The sequence below is a fragment of the Vigna angularis genome, chromosome 4 (genome assembly GCF_016808095.1).
Source record: "Vigna angularis cultivar LongXiaoDou No.4 chromosome 4, ASM1680809v1, whole genome shotgun sequence".
NCBI lineage: Eukaryota > Viridiplantae > Streptophyta > Magnoliopsida > Fabales > Fabaceae > Vigna > Vigna angularis.
Genome location: NC_068973.1, coordinates 41,774,862 through 41,794,808, shown reverse-complemented (window position 1 = coordinate 41,794,808; position 19,947 = coordinate 41,774,862). Strand labels below are relative to the sequence as shown.

The 19,947-nt window shown below is 31.0% G+C and overlaps 3 protein-coding genes across 4 annotated transcripts; all 3 read right to left on the bottom strand.

The window, feature by feature from the left end:
- Positions 1 to 509: 509 nt before the first annotated feature.
- Positions 510 to 885, bottom strand: LOC108331066 (30S ribosomal protein S31, mitochondrial). Its single transcript, XM_017565681.2, has one exon. It carries the CDS (start codon positions 842 to 844, stop codon positions 584 to 586), a length of 261 nt encoding a protein of 86 aa, XP_017421170.1. The 5' UTR covers positions 845 to 885; the 3' UTR covers positions 510 to 583.
- Positions 886 to 2,086: 1,201 nt separating this feature from the next.
- LOC108331106 (uncharacterized) lies at positions 2,087 to 4,574 on the bottom strand. 2 transcript variants are annotated; one of them, XM_017565733.2, is made up of 9 exons: positions 4,374 to 4,574; positions 4,036 to 4,110; positions 3,904 to 3,928; positions 3,776 to 3,808; positions 3,554 to 3,675; positions 3,331 to 3,461; positions 2,842 to 3,056; positions 2,573 to 2,757; positions 2,087 to 2,332 (listed from the first exon to the last, which is right to left on the bottom strand). In XM_017565733.2, the coding sequence occupies exons 1-9, from the start codon at positions 4,374 to 4,376 to the stop codon at positions 2,243 to 2,245; spliced, it is 879 nt and encodes a 292-aa protein (XP_017421222.1). In that variant the 5' UTR covers positions 4,377 to 4,574; the 3' UTR covers positions 2,087 to 2,242. The 2 variants fall into 2 exon arrangements, with proteins under 2 accessions (XP_017421222.1, XP_052731601.1); XM_052875641.1 differs by having other exon boundaries at positions 4,036 to 4,121; positions 4,374 to 4,571.
- Positions 4,575 to 9,122: 4,548 nt separating this feature from the next.
- Positions 9,123 to 11,960, bottom strand: LOC108331689 (arginine decarboxylase). The gene has a single exon (XM_017566558.2). It carries the CDS (start codon positions 11,472 to 11,474, stop codon positions 9,417 to 9,419), a length of 2,058 nt encoding a protein of 685 aa, XP_017422047.1. The 5' UTR covers positions 11,475 to 11,960; the 3' UTR covers positions 9,123 to 9,416.
- Positions 11,961 to 19,947: the final 7,987 nt, after the last annotated feature.

Here is a 19,947-nt window from a genome sequence, read left to right as displayed (position 1 = left end):
CAGAGTGAGCAAACCCTGTTATAAAAATAAAATGCTAAAACACTTATTGACAGGGTTCTTGATTCATTATTTGTGATAAAATGCTGTCCAATTACGGTTCAGTCAGTCTCATATGTTCATAAACAGGAAAGAAATCACTGGTTTGGTATAAAACTAGACAGAAAACCCAAACGGGATTAAAACTAATCCACACTTCTTCTAGAGTTCTCCATAACTGATTGAAGCAGTCATGCATTCTAATCTCTCAAGAAAAACTGCAACTCAGAAACCAAGGTTTTCTAAGGAAATCAAATCCAAAAATAAGAATTCCCCACAATCTTATGACAATATCTGCATCTACAAAGTGTCCTATATCTCTCACAGCAAATCCTAAATAAGATCATTTGACCATTAAGGGAAGAACATGTTTATTACAAACCAACCAGCATTAGAATTACTTTTAGTTTGGGAGGGAATTTTAGATGTGAAACCCTAATCAAATAAAATTAATAGAAAGGGAAAGGCAAGAGTAAAGAAAAGTATTGAATAGAAAATAGTAGTGAAAGTACATATATGAGCTGCAAACCCTAAAATGAAATTGACATCAGATGAGCTTGAAAGGAAGAGGCCAAGGAGTAGACCTGGGAACTTCCACCTTGTCCTTTATGCGCTCTATCATCTTCTCTTTCTTCGGCCGAGCGTTACCGTAGGATCCCTTAAATCTCTTCCCTTTCTTCGTCTTCTTGTCCCCGCGCCCACACAATTGAGGCGCCACCGCCGACATCGCTGCCGCACTCTCCGCCTTCATGAACCACCGCGCAGCCACGCTGCACCGCTGCATCATGCTCACACCATTCGCAGCCATGGTAACTCATCTGCACCCGTTATTGCTTTTCCAATCGAATCTAATAACAAAACATCTTGCCACATGATATGGGCCGGGCTACGTTGCCTGCATTTCTTTTTGATCCCGTAGTTTTCTTTTGCACCCCATAGAAATTAAAATTCTCAATTTATTCTTGGAAAAAATATTTTTGTATGGGGGAATCGGAAATTTAATTTTTGATTTAAAGTAAAAACTTTAGAGATTGAAACTTGTTTCGTAGTTTGCAGATTGTGTAATTTTTGAAAACTTTTTTAGCTGTTAAGTTACATAATCTATACATTATTTTTTTGCATGATAAAAAAAATTATATTAAAATTAATTTTTTTGTTATATTTACATTGTGAAATTAAGATGCTTTTTAAACTTATAAATTGCACACAATTAATTAATTCATAACATATTATATAGACAAGGGAGGACCCCGACTATGACAATAGAACACTGGCAACAAATATAAACAATAAAAAGGAGCAATTTGATCTTTTAACTACTCCCACAAAATGTACATGAAACTAGGAGTGAAGAAAATAATAGCCCCTCAATATCTTAAAGAATTGAGATAGTATAATTATTATGTTTTAATTTAAGTTTAAACATTTAATAAGATATATTTCAAAAGATAAAAGAAAACCTAAATTGTTTCTATACTTGGTTGATAATTATACCTTCACATTTTATATCATTTCTCTTTATATAATTTGCTTGTCTTGAGTCAGTTTTCAGTTATATCGATGGGTTATCACATAAATTTCCAATATCACCTATTTCCTTATTTCACCTCTATATTTATAAGTTTCGAAATGATTTTCGATTAAAGTTAGTTCAATCACGACCAAATGTTTTTTAAGCATATATTTACCTTGTTAATCAAATTATGAAATCTTTAATAGGTAAAAGATCAAACGATTACCAAGTTGATTGGTAAGCACTCTACTAACATTGTTTTAGAATTTCAAAAATTAACTTTCTACGTGGTTGACCAACCAATTTGTGCAGTCCTATACATAAATCATTATAAATATAAATAAGTAGTTATTATTAATTACTAAAATCAGTAAGAGGTTATAATTAAATTGTATTGAATTAAACCATTTAAAATAATAGATCAAATTAAAAACATAAATTGAAAATAATTAGAAATGCAAGTCTCCATGATGGATTGAGTTTAGGCAAATTTTCAATTCTACTAAAACAAAATTTATTGGAATGATAGGAGTAAACTCAAACAAAACATAATTTTTATTGCTTTTATTGTAATATTCTCTTATTTTCATTAACTTTTGATTACCAAAGGCAACGATGCTCGGTTCGTTGTTCTATTCGATTCATCCAGGGCCAGCTTAGCAAATTACAATCTATGCTTTCGTTTCATATCACTCAATTCCTCAGGGAATACTTTCTCCCTATGAAAGGCTGAAATTTTGGTTTCTTTTGCTCGGTTGGTTCTCGTTTTGGCTCCATCTCTTCCTGCAATAAACAGGACAATTATGTTAATCCACACGAGATAACTCTGAATTTGAATTCTTTGTTGAGTTTTTCTGTATTGTTTTTTTTTTCAAAGATTTTTAAAATATCGATATCAGTTTATTGTTAATGTTCAGCAGATAAACAGCACCAATAAAACAAAGTAGAGAATCTGGAGTTGATAATTATTACTATTCAAAAGGGTAAACTGAAGAAGGCATTGATGAGAAGCAGCTGAATTACCTTTCCTGTTTCTTTTGTACGGTAAAAGTTTGATCCAAATACTAGCTTTCCCCCAGATGGAGATGTTGTGGAAGACAGTGCATTCACGTTTGGAACATGTTTGTTTTTATGCCGTGATGAATAAACTGCAGGAATAGGTTTTCCATCCAAGCGTCTCGCAGTCCCAAAAAATGGATTGAACTTACCTGTGAGGAGAATCCAAAAGTTAAGTAAGATTATCTGAGCTTGAATCGTACGAAAAAAGAGACAAACTAAGAACATCAATACACCTTTGTTTTGTGTTTCGTCTGCAATATTAGGCTTTCCAAGATCTTTGTAATCCAAGGAAGGAGCAAAGTCCACCTCACAGTCTGTCTCGATGATGCTTATAGCTTTAGCAGGCTTTGTTTCAATAATATCCAAGTAATACCTTTTGTTGTTGTATGTCACCATGATAGTATCTCCAGTCGTTAAGCATGAAAATTTTCTCAAAGTCGTCTCTAAGCTGCATTGTAAAATATGATAATAAAAGTATAGAACAAATTCAACTGCTTACTGAATCAAAACCAAGTTCATTTTACATGCATCAACAAGAATATTGAATCTATTGAGAAAGAGGTTTACAAGATATGAACAAATTGACACCATTTTCTGTCTAAAACTTTAAGATAATGAATTAATGGGTCTACATTTTTATATAATACTCTACTTTCTTATTTTTATATAATTTAAGACTTAAACTCATAGTTAAAATTCTAAAATTCTAACAGAGAACTCACATAGCTTTTGGATTGGAGATATCAAAGAAGTCCTTTGTATGGGGTTGTAATTTAACGTATGTTCCCTTTGGTAGTGATGAATATTTAACTCTTACGGTGTCTCCCTCTTGCAAAAGCATATTCTGCATCATCTGTATAGAACATCTCATTAAAACCGTGCATTAAGAAACTAGTAATTAACAAGCATATTCACAAAGTTTAAGTTGTTATATATGGTTCCTACCCAGTATGGCATATATATAGTTCCTTCATCTGCAGTGAACTCCAGAACTCCACAATGAGAAACCCGCTCAGAAGCACCATTAGTGAGTTCAAACATCATAGGATAGTCGATGCGTAAAAATGCTGCAAGATATTACACTCCATTCTTGGTATTTTTCAGTTGAACATCAACATCAGTCGAAAGAATATACATCAAATATACATTTAGAGCTGAAAAACTGACCTAGATGATCAAGGGCTGAAGCAGGCATTATAACTGAAACAGCAACAATCATAGCATATTCAGTTCATTAGATGAGTAACAAAGAGTATACAATATTAAACCAAACATGGCCAGATGTGCAGACTTACTTTTATCGCCATTTTCGATTTCGGGCTGCAGAATTCATGAAGAAAAGAGAACTGACAGTTAGAATAATTTTCTGTAAGATACATTTGAAATTAGCAAACATTAACCATTAAACGTAATTAAGAAACTGTGACCTTTTCAATAAATGAAGCAGAGTAACATCGATATGTCTGCTCAAATGATGAAGTCCTGTGATATCCGTCAATAAACTGCAAATATACTAAAAACTGCATCATGCTACTGTTTCACTGTCTATGTAAACTAGAGAGTTAAAACGGGTTAATTCATGCTCGTTAATTAAACTGTAAAAAAAACATTAGTTAAATGAAGACGTGAAGATAGATTAAAGAATGATTAAAAAAGGCGATGTTGAAAGAAATTTTGTTACAACTAACGTAGCTGAAATAAATAACTGAGAAATAATAACATGTTGAAGAAGTTGAAATAAATATTATATATACGCAGAGAATACCATTTTGTTTCCTGCTCTCACACGTATGAAAAAGCTGAATATACAAAGTAGACGACTAAACTTCCAAATTCCAAGCTTGGAAATTGGGCTATTATACGAAACATATACGAAATTCAATTGAGTTTGGTAAGTAGGAGGGAGCTTGCAGAAGTAGAAAACTATGGTTGTTGAAGGTCATCAACACGAGATAAGATAAGCATGTGCTGAATGTTATAGATGACTATGTTTATCTGCATCGTATCTGTTACTGTACTGCTTAACAAGTACGCAAGAACAAGCGTAGATTCCAAGATGCTTGTTAATGAGATTATGTGTATATGATTGATTCAACAAAAGGAAGCGACGTTGACGATAAGGGAAAAACTGTGCATAAATTCCTTTCACACAAACACTGAAATGCACGAACCTAAGAATTATGTTCCAATCAAACATCGGTTTTACACCAAAATGAAACCTACCCCACACTTTACCCTTTTCGTCCTTATGGTTATTTCTCCAATTAAAAATATATAAATAAATACAAATATTATTATACAAATTAATTTTATAAAATTAAATTAAATTTAAAATTTACATATTAGAATTTATAAATATAATCAAACACTTAAATATTCTAACAGAAATACGAGAGATCTTGTTTAGTAACCATGATATATTAATAATTTTTTTATAATAAATTATTATTTTATTGGTTTGTATATTTAAAATGACGAATCACACTTATCACATAAATTATTGTAAAAATATTATTAAAGAAACATTTTTTTATTTGACTATTGTGTGACTTTGGTTTAAAAAATGAAGAGTAACATGGCAACATTTGATAATTGTTAGCCAATTGAAATTGTAGAAAGTGGAATATGATTCTCGTGCAGTGTTTCAGTTAAAATTGGCCACTTTAAAACCTTTGAACTGTTCCAGCTAGAGAAGGTGCACTAGTTGAAAAGTGGCTAAAGTAAAAGTATTATCAGTATTAAACATTGACGAAAAGAGAGAAGAAAAATACAAAATATACAGAGAATATTCAGAAAGCAGTTTAAGGGAAATTAATTGATCGACATAAACAGATAAAAAGATTGTTTGGGATTAACTTTGATTTTGTCAATTGGATGAATGGTTCCATAAAGTTGTTATTGATCTTGCAAGCCACCATGCATAATGGTAAAGATAACACACCATATGCCTATTCCCAGCATGGAACTTGTTCATTCCGCATTTATATCTCTTCCATTCATATTCCTAACCATATTATTATTATTCCTCTAAAATCTTGAACGTTCCCGTGGCTAATGCCTCTAAATAATTCCACCTCATGTGATTCTATAATCTTCAAAAGGAATTATATTGGTTCATCTTGTGTGCTTTATTAAGAAAAAAAAAATGTCTTTTTTTAGTTTAAAATATGTTTAAGAACCTGTATAATTCTTGAATACATTTGGATACGTTTAGAAAAAATAAACAATAGATTCATCTATAAAGATGACAAATATATTTGTCCTGTAAATATTATCACAACTTATATTCATTTTGAAAAAAAAAATTATCATAAATATGAATAATACCTCAATTGAGATGAGTATATATATAGTCCTCTTATTCATCCTACATCCATCTTCACTTTCATCTCATTTTCGTTTAAATTACTAAAATATACAAGTAATTTAATATATATATATATATATATATATATATATATATATATTAATTATTGTAAGTATTTACTTTTATAACTTTTTTATTAGCAACACGCTTTTTTTTAATTAATGGGTTTACCATGAAATTAATTCATATTTTTAAGATTTTTTTTATTAGAAAGTTTACGTAATTAGGTTCAAATTATGTATGTAAATTAAATATTTTTTATCTCTTAGTATTTGAATATTGTTAATTCTTTATAATATTTTTATTTATTATTTATTTATTTTTATGGGAATGTTTAACTCTCAATATTCAATAGCATAAACTCTTGATTTGTTTGATAATATAAAAAATTTATTCTTTTATTCTCTTTTTTCATTTTATTTTATCTGAAGAACTTTTTTTGTTTAGCTAAAAACAGTTTCATTATCTTTCAAAAATTTGACTAGTGTCATCTGAAAAAATTTCTTAGATTTTCACTTTATCATACCATTAATTATAAATTTCTATCAAATTGTTTCTAACATACATTTAATAACTTTTACTTTTGTTTTAAGATTCTTATTTGTTATCTATTTTTATCATGTAAAATATTGTTTGATATTTTTTTCATAATTATTTTTATTTTTTAACTGGCTATCATAAGCGTAATTTTATTACTACAACCAAATAAAAGAAAATTCGTTTACTATATAATAATTTAATGTTAATGTTATAAATCTTCCCATCCAACATATATTGAAATTTAAAACATGAAAAATATATGTTAATTGTAATTTAACATTAATTTATTTTTTGTTCTTTGTATTATTTCATTGAGGTGTATTATAATTTTTATTAGAGCATATAAAATAAAAAATCATAAAATTTATAGCACGAGAGTAAAGAAACATTTAAAATATTTTTAACTTTGAATATATGTTTTCTTTTTGTAATATGTTAAAAACAAATATATATTAATTAAAAAATAAGTTAATAAAAAGTAAAATGGGAAGAAAACCCTAATGAATGTATGACTTTGTATGGAGCGTCTGTATTATGTTTTGATGGCAATCTCTTTGTCTTCTGATAGAGATATTTCGTGAGCTGTTGCTTTTCAGAAGATTAAGCATAATGTACGTGTGACAGGAGCATTGAAGCAAGTGTATTTTAAAATTGAAGTCCATTGCATGGACCCGGAAAGAACAAAATAAACACGTGGACAAAACAAAGAACCAAACAAACCGTAAACTGTTGATAAGTCTTGCATTGTTACCCAATGTATCTGCGCAATGCATACTAAACTAATAAAAAACAATCAATAGGGCCATTCCATTTCTGAATGAACAATTTCAATCACCCCGACAACTCAAATTTAAGAACATGGGAACATTCGTGCCGCAGCAGTAGTAAAAGAAAAATAAAACTGTACTAGGAACTTATGCAACATTGCATGTGATTTGTCTCCGAAGCCTGTTAAAGTTTTTTGAACGCTGCATATTTAATTCTTGTTTAGACAAGGAGATAAATGAATCGGCATAACTATTTATTGTAGTAGCATTACTATGATTCAATGTCTTGTATTATGTGATTCGTGTATTATGTGGATGAACCCTTAGGGAATACTTTTTCGTGGTTGTTTCCAAAGGATTGCCTCTTATTTTGACTGGGTTTTTTCATACATTGAATGGGGCAAAGTCCATCTAAAATATTCTGTCTCAATGATACTCAGTAGTGCATTGACAGGCTTTGCTTTTGCAGTATTGTGGTGGTAGGTCACTGTCATGGTACAATAACCGTTAGTCAAGTAGGGGGAAATCTTTCAAAGTGGTAACCAAACAACAATGAAAATATCTGCATTGGGTTAAGTTGCCAACAGAACTTACGTGTTTCAGTTTCTTTACAAACTTAGGATTGAATTTCTTCACTTTTCAACGCTTAAGACATGGAGATTATATGTCCTCTAAGTAGTTTTTCGACCACCTCAATGCTAAGAATTGTGTATCTTCTGGTCTATACTGAAGTGGTCAAGAATTCAACCTGCTGTCAACATACAGTGTATTTTTTAATTATATATTGACACATCTAGATATAAAACTCGAGTATTACCATATCTAATACAAGTCATTAATATCTTAATAGTATAACTATATTTTTTAAGGAAACCATACAAGTATAATATTAAATCAATACGAAACTTCCTCTCTTTTTTTTTAACAAAAACGTAGTATTTAGTGTAAATGAATCAATAGCATAAAAGAAATCTGAGGATGCATGCTCCTAACAGGATACCTGTTTCAATGACCACCAGGATGTTAAGTGACCAAAGTATATATTGAAACAAAAGCTGAAAAGATAATTTTCTAATGCTTTCTGGTAGTACCTTTTGTATATCAACTAAAACTAGTAAGTGATTTTTTTTTTCAATGGGATACATAAAAAACTTACCTCTCCGACTTTTTAATATGTTCGTAACACGTACTGAATGCAATAAATGGTTATAAGAAATTGATGTTTTCTTAAGGGCTCCCGTCCTAGAAAGGAAGAAGTCTCATTGAGGTCAACCTTGTACACGTTGACGTAGTCCTAGAAAGGATTATGATGAACTCTTGGTTGAAAACCTTTCGTCTTATTGTGACAGAGATTGGAATCTTTTTTAATTATATTAATATTCTACAGAAACAGATATCATGTAACAGTAACATGTGTCGTGAATGTTTTTATAAGAAAATCCAAACAACCCCACACGCAAAGAATTTAACAAACGCAGCACGGCATCCCAATCTTGAACGAAGGAGGTAACAGGCAAATTTAGCCTCTCTATTATTACCTACCAATGCCAATTCTGAAGAATAAGAGCACCACCACCACCACCACCACCACCCACATGCATCATACTTTACCAACCACATTTTAAACATCCAATAGGTTCAGTAGCGACATACTCCAAAATCTACACAAGGCCCCCACCAACAATAATGCCATCACTATCAGAATAAACCCTTTTTCTTCTATTACGCTATCTCCATGCCTCGCCTCACAGCACTCAGTACACACACATACGATCAAGCCAGTTCAAACTCCAGCCACAAAACGAAATATAAGCCAAAAAATTACGAAAAATGAAGGAAATTGTCCATAACAGAACATTTTTATTCTAAGTATAACAAGCAAGGCAACAATAAAATTTGTTACTCTAGAACTTGAGCGAAAGTAATAGACATTTGATTCGAAACAAAATGCAGAAAACAACAACTGACTGAACCTGTCCTTGTCCTGCATCCTGTGCTAAACTAAAAACAGCGAAAACTGAAGAAGAAAAATTGAAGTGCTCGACGACCACCACGAACGAACGACAACAAACAAGCAACACGAACAGACAGAAATGGAATGAGAATGCGAAACCCATTTCAAGCAAACGCGAGCCTAATAAGACCACTGCACGCCCTCGTCCTCATCGGAAACGGGAAGGGCAGCTTCTTCAAAGGAAGACAGGGGAACCAGATAAGGCATCCTGTCAAAAGTGCGAGCAAGGCCAGAGGCCAGAACCGCAGCATTGTCTTGGCTGACATATTCGTACGCGCGGTGCTTGAGAGTTTCGAACATGAGCTCGGGCTGGTGCTGCATCACTCGAAGAACATCTCCACATGATGGACCCGGCACGGCCCGCGTGACTGCGAAGCTGTGAGGACCATCGCTCTGCGACACCCTCACAACGCTGGGACCGCCGAACAAGTTGTGGAATCCACCGAGCGCCTCCTCGTAGGCCCCACCCAAGAACATTCCCAAATAGTAACCACCTCCATCAACTTCATGCAGCGGCAGGCTGGACTCCCCGTTGATGAATTTGTCAATCTTCCCATCGCTGTCGCAAGTCAAATCCGAGAGAATACCCCTCACGGAAGGCTTCTCGTCCAGACGATGAATGGGGATGATGGGAAACACCTGTTCAATGCCCCACGCATCCGGAATGGAAGTGAAAACGGAAAGGTTCACGTGGTATCTCCGAACAGGTTCCCCAGCTCCAACAGCCTTCCTCACCAACTCACACAACCCATCCACCGCTGCAAGTTGTTCCATGCACACCGTCCCCTGTTTGAACTGCTCCACGCATCGCTCCTTCAGCTCCTCCGTGTACAACAAACAGCGTTCATAATCCCCTCCAAAAGCAGCCTCCGACAGAAAACGGTAGTCCTCCGACAGATCCCCCGCCATATATGGTGAGGAAAAAGCCAAGGAGGAGGCTCCGCCCACGGTGCTGCTAGTGCCAACCGCCTCAAAAACTAAGACCGACTGATGAGACACGATGGCCCTTCCACTCTCGCTGCAGATAACAGGATTCTTGACGGACCTTCGATCGCACACACACTTAACCGCGTGAACAACCGCGCCAGCATACTCCTCCAGACTGTACCCGACTGAAATATCAGAGTCACACGACTTGGAACCGTCGTAATCAATGCCCAGTCCACCTCCAATATCGATGACCCGCATGTTCGCTCCCAGCCGAACCAGTTCGCAATAGATCTGCGCGGCTTCTCCCACGCCATCAGCAAGCAACGCTGTCGAAGGAATCTGAGAACCAATATGAAAATGCAGCAGCTGCAAACAATCCAGCATGCCAGCAAGGTCCAGCTTCTTCACAACCCTGAGAATCTGAGCGGTGGTCAGACCAAACTTACCCTTCTCGCCTGAAGTCGCACCAAAATGACCAGAATGTTTGGTTCGGAGCTTCGCACGCAACCCAATCACGGGCTTAATGCAAAGCTTCTTGCTCAATTCAACGATTAAATCAACCTCCTCCTCTTGCTCCAGAACAATCACGGTGTTGAGAGCCAGCTTGTTGGCGACCAGGGCAAGAGAAATGTACTCCGCGTCCTTAAAGCCGTTACATATTAGCAACGCGTCAGGGTTGCCTTTGCACAAACAGCTCATAGCCAGAAGGAGTTCCGGCTTGGAACCTGCCTCGAGGCCGAACCGGAACGGCGAACCAAATTTGACGATATCCTCGACCACAAACCTGTCCTGGTTGCATTTCACTGGGTAAACTCCTTGGTAATGAGAACCGTAACCCTCGGACTGGATTGCGCAATCAAACGCCGACTGGAGGCACTCCAAGCGGTTCTTGAGAACGTCCGGAAAACGGACAATGAGGGGAAACTGAAGGCCAAGGCCCCCAACAGATTTGGGATCGGAGGCCTTCTTCACAATCTTCAGCAAATCGATCTCCTGGTGCGACAGCGTGGCGGACCCGTGGGAGCGCACCGAGATGTTCCCGGCTGCGTTGACGGAAAAGTAGGGGCCGCCCCATCCATCGACGTTGTAGAGAGCGGCGGAGAGGGACGGCGACCAATGGCCGGTGTTGTTGTCTGTAATAGGCAGAGGAACGTCGGTAAAGGCGACCGGCGCCGGAAAAGAGATGTCACCGGCAAATGCATAGCCGGGAGGTGCTGCAGCATCCACGCAACAAGCCAGGGCAGGCATCTCTTGTGGCGGCGACGATCAAAATGAATTAGAAAATTAATATAAAAAAGGAAAAAAAAAAGAAAAGAATACGGTTAGGGTTTTGTTGATAGGGCTGTGAAGGTGGGGGCTTTAAAAGCCGCCGAGGCCGAGGCCCCGGCTTCCCCCTCAAAAGAAGACAGTGGAAGATCTATTGAAAACGGAGAGTCCCCTCTCTTCCTTCCCGAAAAGACTCCGGTATCCCCACGCCTACCCTCAGGAGCAAGATTCACACAATCGTTTAACACAACACACCCCTTGCACCAGATCTGGTGCGGGAGAGAGATCTAAAACTGTAATGCTGAAAATACGGGAGTGAATACCGCAAACAGGGGAAGGACACAGACTACAAGACTCAAACAGTATTTCAGATTAGGAACGGAGAGAGAGAAAAATAAGGCTTCTACGAAGAAGGTGCGACTGGGCGAGAATTGCATGAACGTAATCACCATTTTATAGGGGCTTTGAGCGAGGGAAGCAACTAGGAAGACGGGTGGGTTTGTTAGGGAAGCAAGTTAATGGGCTTTTTGGGCCCTGGGCCTCCTTTCCTTTCCGTGTCTCTCACGCTTTCCTTTATAAATATATAAATTATCCATTTTCCTTTCAACTAAATTTAAATTAAATGTGGTTACTATGTTTTTGGAGTATATAAGGATCATAATTGCAATTAGCATCGTCGAGTTGCCGCGTGTCTCTGCACTGTGGGACCTCTCTCCTAAACCCTTTTCTTTCTCGCCATTTCCATTTCCAGCTATTTACTGTCCTGCATTTCATCTTCTCCTGTAATTTCCCTCCAAAAATAAATTACTCTCTTATTACAATATTCCAATATTTTTTATTTTCAAATAATTCAACTTCCTCCACTGTTTTCTTACGAAACCATCAAATACAATCTCATACTTCATTCATGTTTCGTTTTATAATTAATAACGTAATCAATAACACATTAATTAAATAATTAATTATACACTTTTTAAATAAATTAAATTAGCATAATTTGGTAATTATATTTATACATCTTAATCTGCAGCGTGCAAAATTTTGTGTCGGTTAAAAATATATGTTATAAATATTTATAAGTTATAACAATTTAAAAAATGTATAAACATATCAAAACAAGAATATATTTATCAAACAGTTTAATTTATATTTAGTCAGTTTATAAAAATAAACTCGATATTTTATCCGGTCTGATTCAATATTTGAATACTGTTAACGTATCAACGTGTAATCGAAGAGACGGCCTAGATTGACTCACGTCACCATCTGATACTATATGTGATACTTGTAATAACACGTAGGTGTATTTATTTGACTACTTCACATTCAACGATCACAAAACCCCGTAAATTCGTACCAAATAGCATTTAAAAAACAAACATTTTTTTAATAATTTAATTAATAATTTTAAAAATATTTCTTTTCTTTAGAGCTAGAAGATTATTACTATGTAAAAACTAGTTTTTATTTCCAAATATTACTGCGTAAAATAATTCGCTGTTGATTTTTTGCCTTTTCTTTCAAAAATATAAACAATTTTTTTTATAAGAATATGTAATTTTATTTTGATAAAGAATGATTCTGTTAGAGAACATAAGTATAATAACTTCTTTTATTCCGTGTAACAAGAACACTCAATAATAATTATATATTCTTTCAAGTTATTTCTCTTAAAACCTTTTTTTTTTTGGAATACCGGCGCCGTATTTTGAAAAAATATATATAATGTTTTCAAATTTAAGAAAAATAAAACTGACAAATATTTAAAAGAAATACACTGTCTTGAACTAAATAGATAAAGAAGTTATTTCCAGATAACTATTAGTTTTATAAATTTAATCTTAATTTATGATTTTTTGTGGCAACCATAAGAATTATCCACCTATGTCAATTACTAATTTTTAAAGAATTTCATTGGTCATTTTTAAGTATGAATCATACATGTCATTCATACTCTCATTATTATTCTATAAACAATAAACAATATGATATTGTAAATCACATTTTAAAAATTTGGGATATAAAGACTAATTTAACCTAATAAAAATAATTATTATTGAAATTACAATAATAAAAATGATAATAATGATAACAATGATAAACACTAGGATAAATGTAGTTGTAAAATATAAAAATGCTTTTTTATTTCGGTTGATAAACTATTTTTAAGTTTCATCATTAAAAAAATTAATTTGTATATTTATAAAAAAAATATTTTAGGATAAAATAGAGAATATAAAGTGTTTATAAAATATTGTTACGTGTCAAATTAATAATAAATTAGTAAACTATGATAATAAGAGATAATAACACCAGAGAGAATGGAAACAATATTAATGTAAGTTGAAGTGTTTTTTATAAGTTATATGGCAACTTTCATAATATTGTTGAATGGCAACTTTCATGATATTGTTGACTCTGTAAGATAACTGTCCCAATGAAATGATAATAATAATATAGAAGTCACAATGTTATAACAGAAATTTTAACAAAAATATAAGTAAGTACAGAAATTTTACCAAAAATAATATAAGTACAGAAATTTTAACAAAAATAATATAAGTACAAAAATTTTAACAAAAATAATGTAAGTACAGAAATTTTACTAAAAATAATATAAGTACATAAATTTTAACAAAAATAGTATAAGTGGTAATTACTATTATATTAAGTGTTATTACAATGAAAATTATATATCGTTACTAATTTATTACTTATGTTTGAAAAGCGACACAAGGAGTTAATATAGATTTATAGAGTGTTTACTTTCTATCTAGGATTTATATGTTTATGCAAAAGTTGACACAATTTAAAATAAGATTCTCATATCGCATGAGTTTCTACAAGTATTTTATTACATTGAAATCTCATGTTTATATCCAAGTTTCGGTAATAATGACAAAAAAAATCTCAAAGATCCAATTAAAACTTAGTTTAATTTATTAACCTTGGACTAATTTTTTAGTCTTTAAAACGTTTTTAATAGTTAATTATATTATATGTGATTAAATATGAAGTGTAAACTAAATCTACTTTAAGATCAAACATAATATGTTATAAGAATATTTTTTTAGTAATTTTTTAGTTACGACACTGTTATTTTTTCTCAGTTACGGCCTGCGATTACTCTGATGGTAAATTCAAATTTATTAATGAATTTTACAATTTAATTTATTAATTGATACTTTCTGTCAATATTGAATCTCTCAAAAAAAATTGTCCATTTCAGAAAAATTTGTCGATAAATTACCATTAGTATTACTAAAAGATATTATTGTTAGTAATATAACTTTTGGTTACAATTAGCAGTGTAAAAAGTTATCGGTATTTTTCATCAATAAATTACAATATTTGTTATCGATAGACTTTTTTTTCAATAACTTATTATTATAATAATTAATGATCTTAATCTGTTGAAAATTTAAACCGTAAAATCTGATAGACTTTTTTAAATATTAAGGAGAAAAATGTGAGAAAAAAAAAACAAACAAATCTTTTACTATATATCTTATTTTTGTACTTTATATAGATATATAATTTCTAAATAACATGATACATGTAGTTGTACTTGTTGAAAAAGAAAACCTATACACAAAATGTTCCATTATACACAAAAAGAAAACCTATACACATAATGTTCCATTAATTTACACAATGTCTCTTGTGGACGTAGTAAGAACATAGTAATATCATTGTCTCTTATAACGTTTACTTGTGCACGTAAGAGATAAAAGCTTTCTTTTGATGAATGCATTTTTAAACTATGTATAATTATTATTATTTTATTAAATAAAGAAGATAACGAATAAAACATATCTTTCATAACTTATACAAATATTTTTACTAGATAAGGGAGAATAAAATGAGAAACGTACTAAATTAAACTATTTTGAAATGAAAGTATACGATGTTTTTCATCAAAAACTCATCACAGAAATATTCTCGTTACAAACTTACAATAGTTCGTATAAATCATGTAATTAAGGTAAAAATATTTAAGTTAAGATAGTAAGATTCTTTTAAGGTACATTCAATTAAGTAATAATTTTTTTACATAATATAAATGCAATGAATGGAATGTTAATCAAAGCCTTGACATCAATGTTTAAAAGTATAACTAATAATATTTGATTTCACTATATTTAAATTTAAATTTAAATAATTAATTTTATTAATTAACATTAATTTCATCGTATTTGATTTTTTGTTATGTTTACAATGGTATTTTAAACACAAAACAACAACTATATTTTAAAATACATTTTTATTAATTTAAACTTTTTAATATTTAATTATATTTTAAATTTTAGATTTAATAAGCCATATATACTTATTTCTAATTTTTCTAAAATAAGTTTTTTTTTATTTTTTTTTTGTTTTAATTAAGTTATTGTTTTTAAAAATTGAAATAATTGATCATTACCATTAAGATTTAATTATTTCATTTTTTTAAAATAAAGACTCAATTAAGATCTAAAAAGTTAAACGACTTATTTAAAAAAATTCATAAAAAATACTGAGGTTAAAAAACCTAAATTTTAGCAACAAAATCAAAGACAAATATTTAAAATAAAAGATGAATGATGTTAAAATTACTTATAATTTTATTTTTCTTTTGTATCAAATAAATTATTAATTACAGTTATATAATACTTTGGGACATTCTTGTCCTTTAAATAACATTTAGAAAATATTTATTGTTTTGTGTGTATTCATAATATATTAATATACTTTTGTATGAATCATTATTTAAATATAAAATAAATGTATAATTTTAAAAAAAATCCAATAATTCTTTCAAAAAATTAGTCACAAATAAAAAATAATTCTTATTATCCCATTCAACACATTCCAACAGTCAGAACATATATATATATATATATATATATATATATATATATATATATATATATATATATATATATATATATATATATATATAACTTTGCATGCGTCGTTGTAAGCAATTGCGGAAAGTATTTTATCTGCTCAAGGAACGTCAACAAATTTAAAATAAATAAAGATGGCCTTTGATATACTACATGTTTTTTTTTCCTCCTTTTTTTCTTGTCCATTTAAAAGTAAGACCATATTGTTGTATGACTTTGTAATGTATCATTTTGTTGCTGTCGAAAGGTATGACTTTTAGTTAATATAGGTTTAACCGAGTCAACAATGTTACACATAAAACTTGAATTTTTTTCTGTTATTTAAATTTTAGTATTTTTGAAGTCCATTGTCTTTTTAAATATATCATGTGAATTTTACCATGTGGTATAGCTTTGACAGAAAAAATTTCCACAAATATATATATATATATATATATATATATATATATATATATATATATATATATATATGACGATTTTTTTTAAGAAATTGGACAATTTCAAAATAAAACAAGTTTTGACTATATAGTTGTGAGATACACTATTCAACACAAATCATGTTAGGATAAGAAGGTCGTTTTCATCTTACTTTTCTCTTACAGAAAAAATATATTTAGAACATTTTATGTGCATAGATATTTAAATGAATTGTTTATAAATTTATAAATACGTCGAATGGAAAAAAATATGTATAAATGTTTTATTTAAAGATGACTGCTGAAAGTTTCTTTACTTATAAGATGATTAAGTAATGTTACTTTAACAAATAATAAAAGTATTTGATAAAAATTGGCCAACCAAATAAAATGCCTAGTGATAATATGTTAAATAAGATATATTATTCTTAAAAGCTCACATAAAAAAATAGTGTTGTAAATGATCTGAAAAGGTAGATAAAGAAATTTAATTTCTCAACATCAGAATATATGATGTTGATCATCAAGTTCTGATTGGCGGCAGATTGCATGACGGAAGCTGCCCCGCCGAGTTCCGGTGAAATGGGCTTCTATGCAAGGTCGCCGGAGACATCGAAAACGTCACCGTATTTGATAGGGTCTTGGACGCCTTGACTGGCCTTGACTCATCTTCTCCGCTTGGTATATTCTTCAAGAATCAAGTTCAGTGTGTTGAAATGGTTTTGTAATGAAGTTGGTATAAATAAATTGCAATGGAGGTGAGGGAGAAAACGTGGCCAAACGTTACACATGACAGCAATAAGTGGTAGCATGGGAACATATTATGTTAAAAATTCAATCATTTACCTTCAGATTTTGAAAAGTACATTTGCAAGGGTAGATTCAAATACATTGTTCATCCCTGTCCATTTCACATAGTGTTGTCAACAAATTGTTCAAGAAAGTCAACAAAGATCGATAATTCTTTCAGTAGATCAAGCAATTCTACAAAACACACATTTACACTTTCACTCTTTAATTCTTAGGTAGTTATATATATATATTCTTAGTCCAAATTCTCATTAGTTATTTCAAACCAATGGGAATACCTGTGAAAGGTACTCTGATGGTTAAGTCAATAAATAGTCCGAACAGGATTATAATAGAGTCTTAAATTCAGAATAAAAACGATCAACTACTTCTTACCTTTGACTTTTATTTAAAGTTTTTGAGATACACATAAAATGTGAAATTTTAATCATGGCTCAACCTCAACCCATTACACTAATTGGTACTCACCTCTAACCTTAATTCTTGATGTTTCCTAATAAATGTTTTGACTGTCCGACCTTCATACGAGTTAAGCCGGATGACCATTGTATTAAATAAGATCCGTTTACAACTCTTTTTAAAATATATTTATACTAGTGAATTTGCCAATATATGTGGAACTTCAATGGATAATGATTAAATAAGATCGTTTATAACTCTTTTTAAAATAATTTTACATTTTAAAAAATATATTAAAACAATTTAAAATATATCTTAAATAATTTTATTTTTTTTAAGTAACAAACAATAAAAGCTTAAGAATGTTTAAAAAGTGTAGTCTACCAATTGCTTAAAGCTGTCAAAAACGGGTAATCCGGCTCAACCCTACTCGGTCCACCATGGATTGGTCAGTTAGTTAGTCAACCCAATCCGGCTCACTTATTAGCGAGTTGAACAAATTTGAACCCAGCTCGACCCATCATAGGTTGATAGGTTAAACAGGTTGACTCACTGACTCATTTAATTAATAAAAAAATTACAATTTTTTAATTCAAATCTAAATAAACATCATTGTAAAATGATGTTAAACTCCAAAGACAATTCAAAATAAAAAAAAAATATCATACAATCTAAACGTAATCCAAAAACATGTACAAAAGGAGGAAAAATAAGTTTTTAATATTGATAATTTTTGTATCACTTGTCCATTTATGATATTAGAGTCTTGAATAGATAAATCTATAATATTTTTCTCTCTTGAAACATCTTCTTCTTTATCACAATCTACAATATAATAAGAAAAATGTTAACTAATAATATTAAAACATAAAATAATAAATAATTAAATTAAATTAAGTGGGTTTGTGACCCAACCGGCTCATCACGGATTCAACCCGATAAGTCAGGTTTTAACTAAACCGGATTAAAAACTAATTCACATTAAAAAAATTATAATATTTTTAAACTCAACCTAACTCATACCCATAATAAATCAGATTAGTCTGAAAATTACAATAAATTTTGACATCACACAATTCTTAAAAGTTATATTTCTCAACTATCTTAACACACTAAAGTCTCCTGTCTCTCCGCGTATCATTGTACCTAAAAACTTCTTCTTTTACAAACCTAAGTTTTTATGATTTAAAAAATTGTCGTGATATATATAAATTTTTTATATTCATTTAATATTATCTTTTCTTTTTTTATATTTTTTATTTAAAAAAAATATATATTTACCATACATAACTTTTACATTTGATATTATTTTTTTATATTTTTTCTTTTTAAAAAAAAATATAAAAATTTATTATTTTATTCTTGTAATACATGTCAAAATGAATATAAAAATATATTATTCTATTACTGTTTTTTTTAATATAAAAATTTATTTTTTTTATGACTATATTAATGTTGTAATGTATGTTAAATAAATAGAAAAGTGTGTCACCGGTACTCTTCACTTTTTAATACTCATGACCAATGTTAGTGGCTGAAACACCAAAGTCTTATTTTTTTATTGCTACCATCCAGTGTATATAGCCACTTCCTTTGTCATTTCCTCGTACTTTTTCTGTGTTGTTTATAGATTTGTGACCATCGAATGGCATTTGGAATAAGTATTTTGATTTCATCGTCCTTTCTTCCTCATGCTCTGCAACTTTTCCAATAGACCTATATTTTTTGTGTAGTATTTGTGGACAACAACTATTTTTGACCAATTTCAGTCTTTATGCTTTGTTACTTTATCTTTCAGATCTTCATTGCAATGGTCAGTTCATTTACATTTCGTATTTTTTTCTGTATTTTTTAATATATTTGTATACAATTTATAACTATATTTACGTTTAGGGTTTTTTATGTTTATAAATCTACATTCACATTGGATTCCACTGGTGT

Bases quoted from the DNA above. Each gene is read 5' to 3' on its own strand.
- LOC108331066 (XM_017565681.2), bottom strand. From the start codon at position 844: ATGGCTGCGAATGGTGTGAGCATGATGCAGCGGTGCAGCGTGGCTGCG.
- LOC108331106 (XM_017565733.2), bottom strand. The intron at 3,462-3,553 runs GTAGGAACCATA...TGTTCTATACAG, and splicing joins CTATATATATGCCATACTGG to ATGATGCAGAATATGCTTTT. The intron at 2,333-2,572 runs GTAATTCAGCTG...TGTTTATTGCAG, and splicing joins GTACAAAAGAAACAGGAAAG to GAAGAGATGGAGCCAAAACG.
- LOC108331689 (XM_017566558.2), bottom strand. From the start codon at position 11,474: ATGCCTGCCCTGGCTTGTTGCGTGGATGCTGCAGCACCTCCCGGCTAT.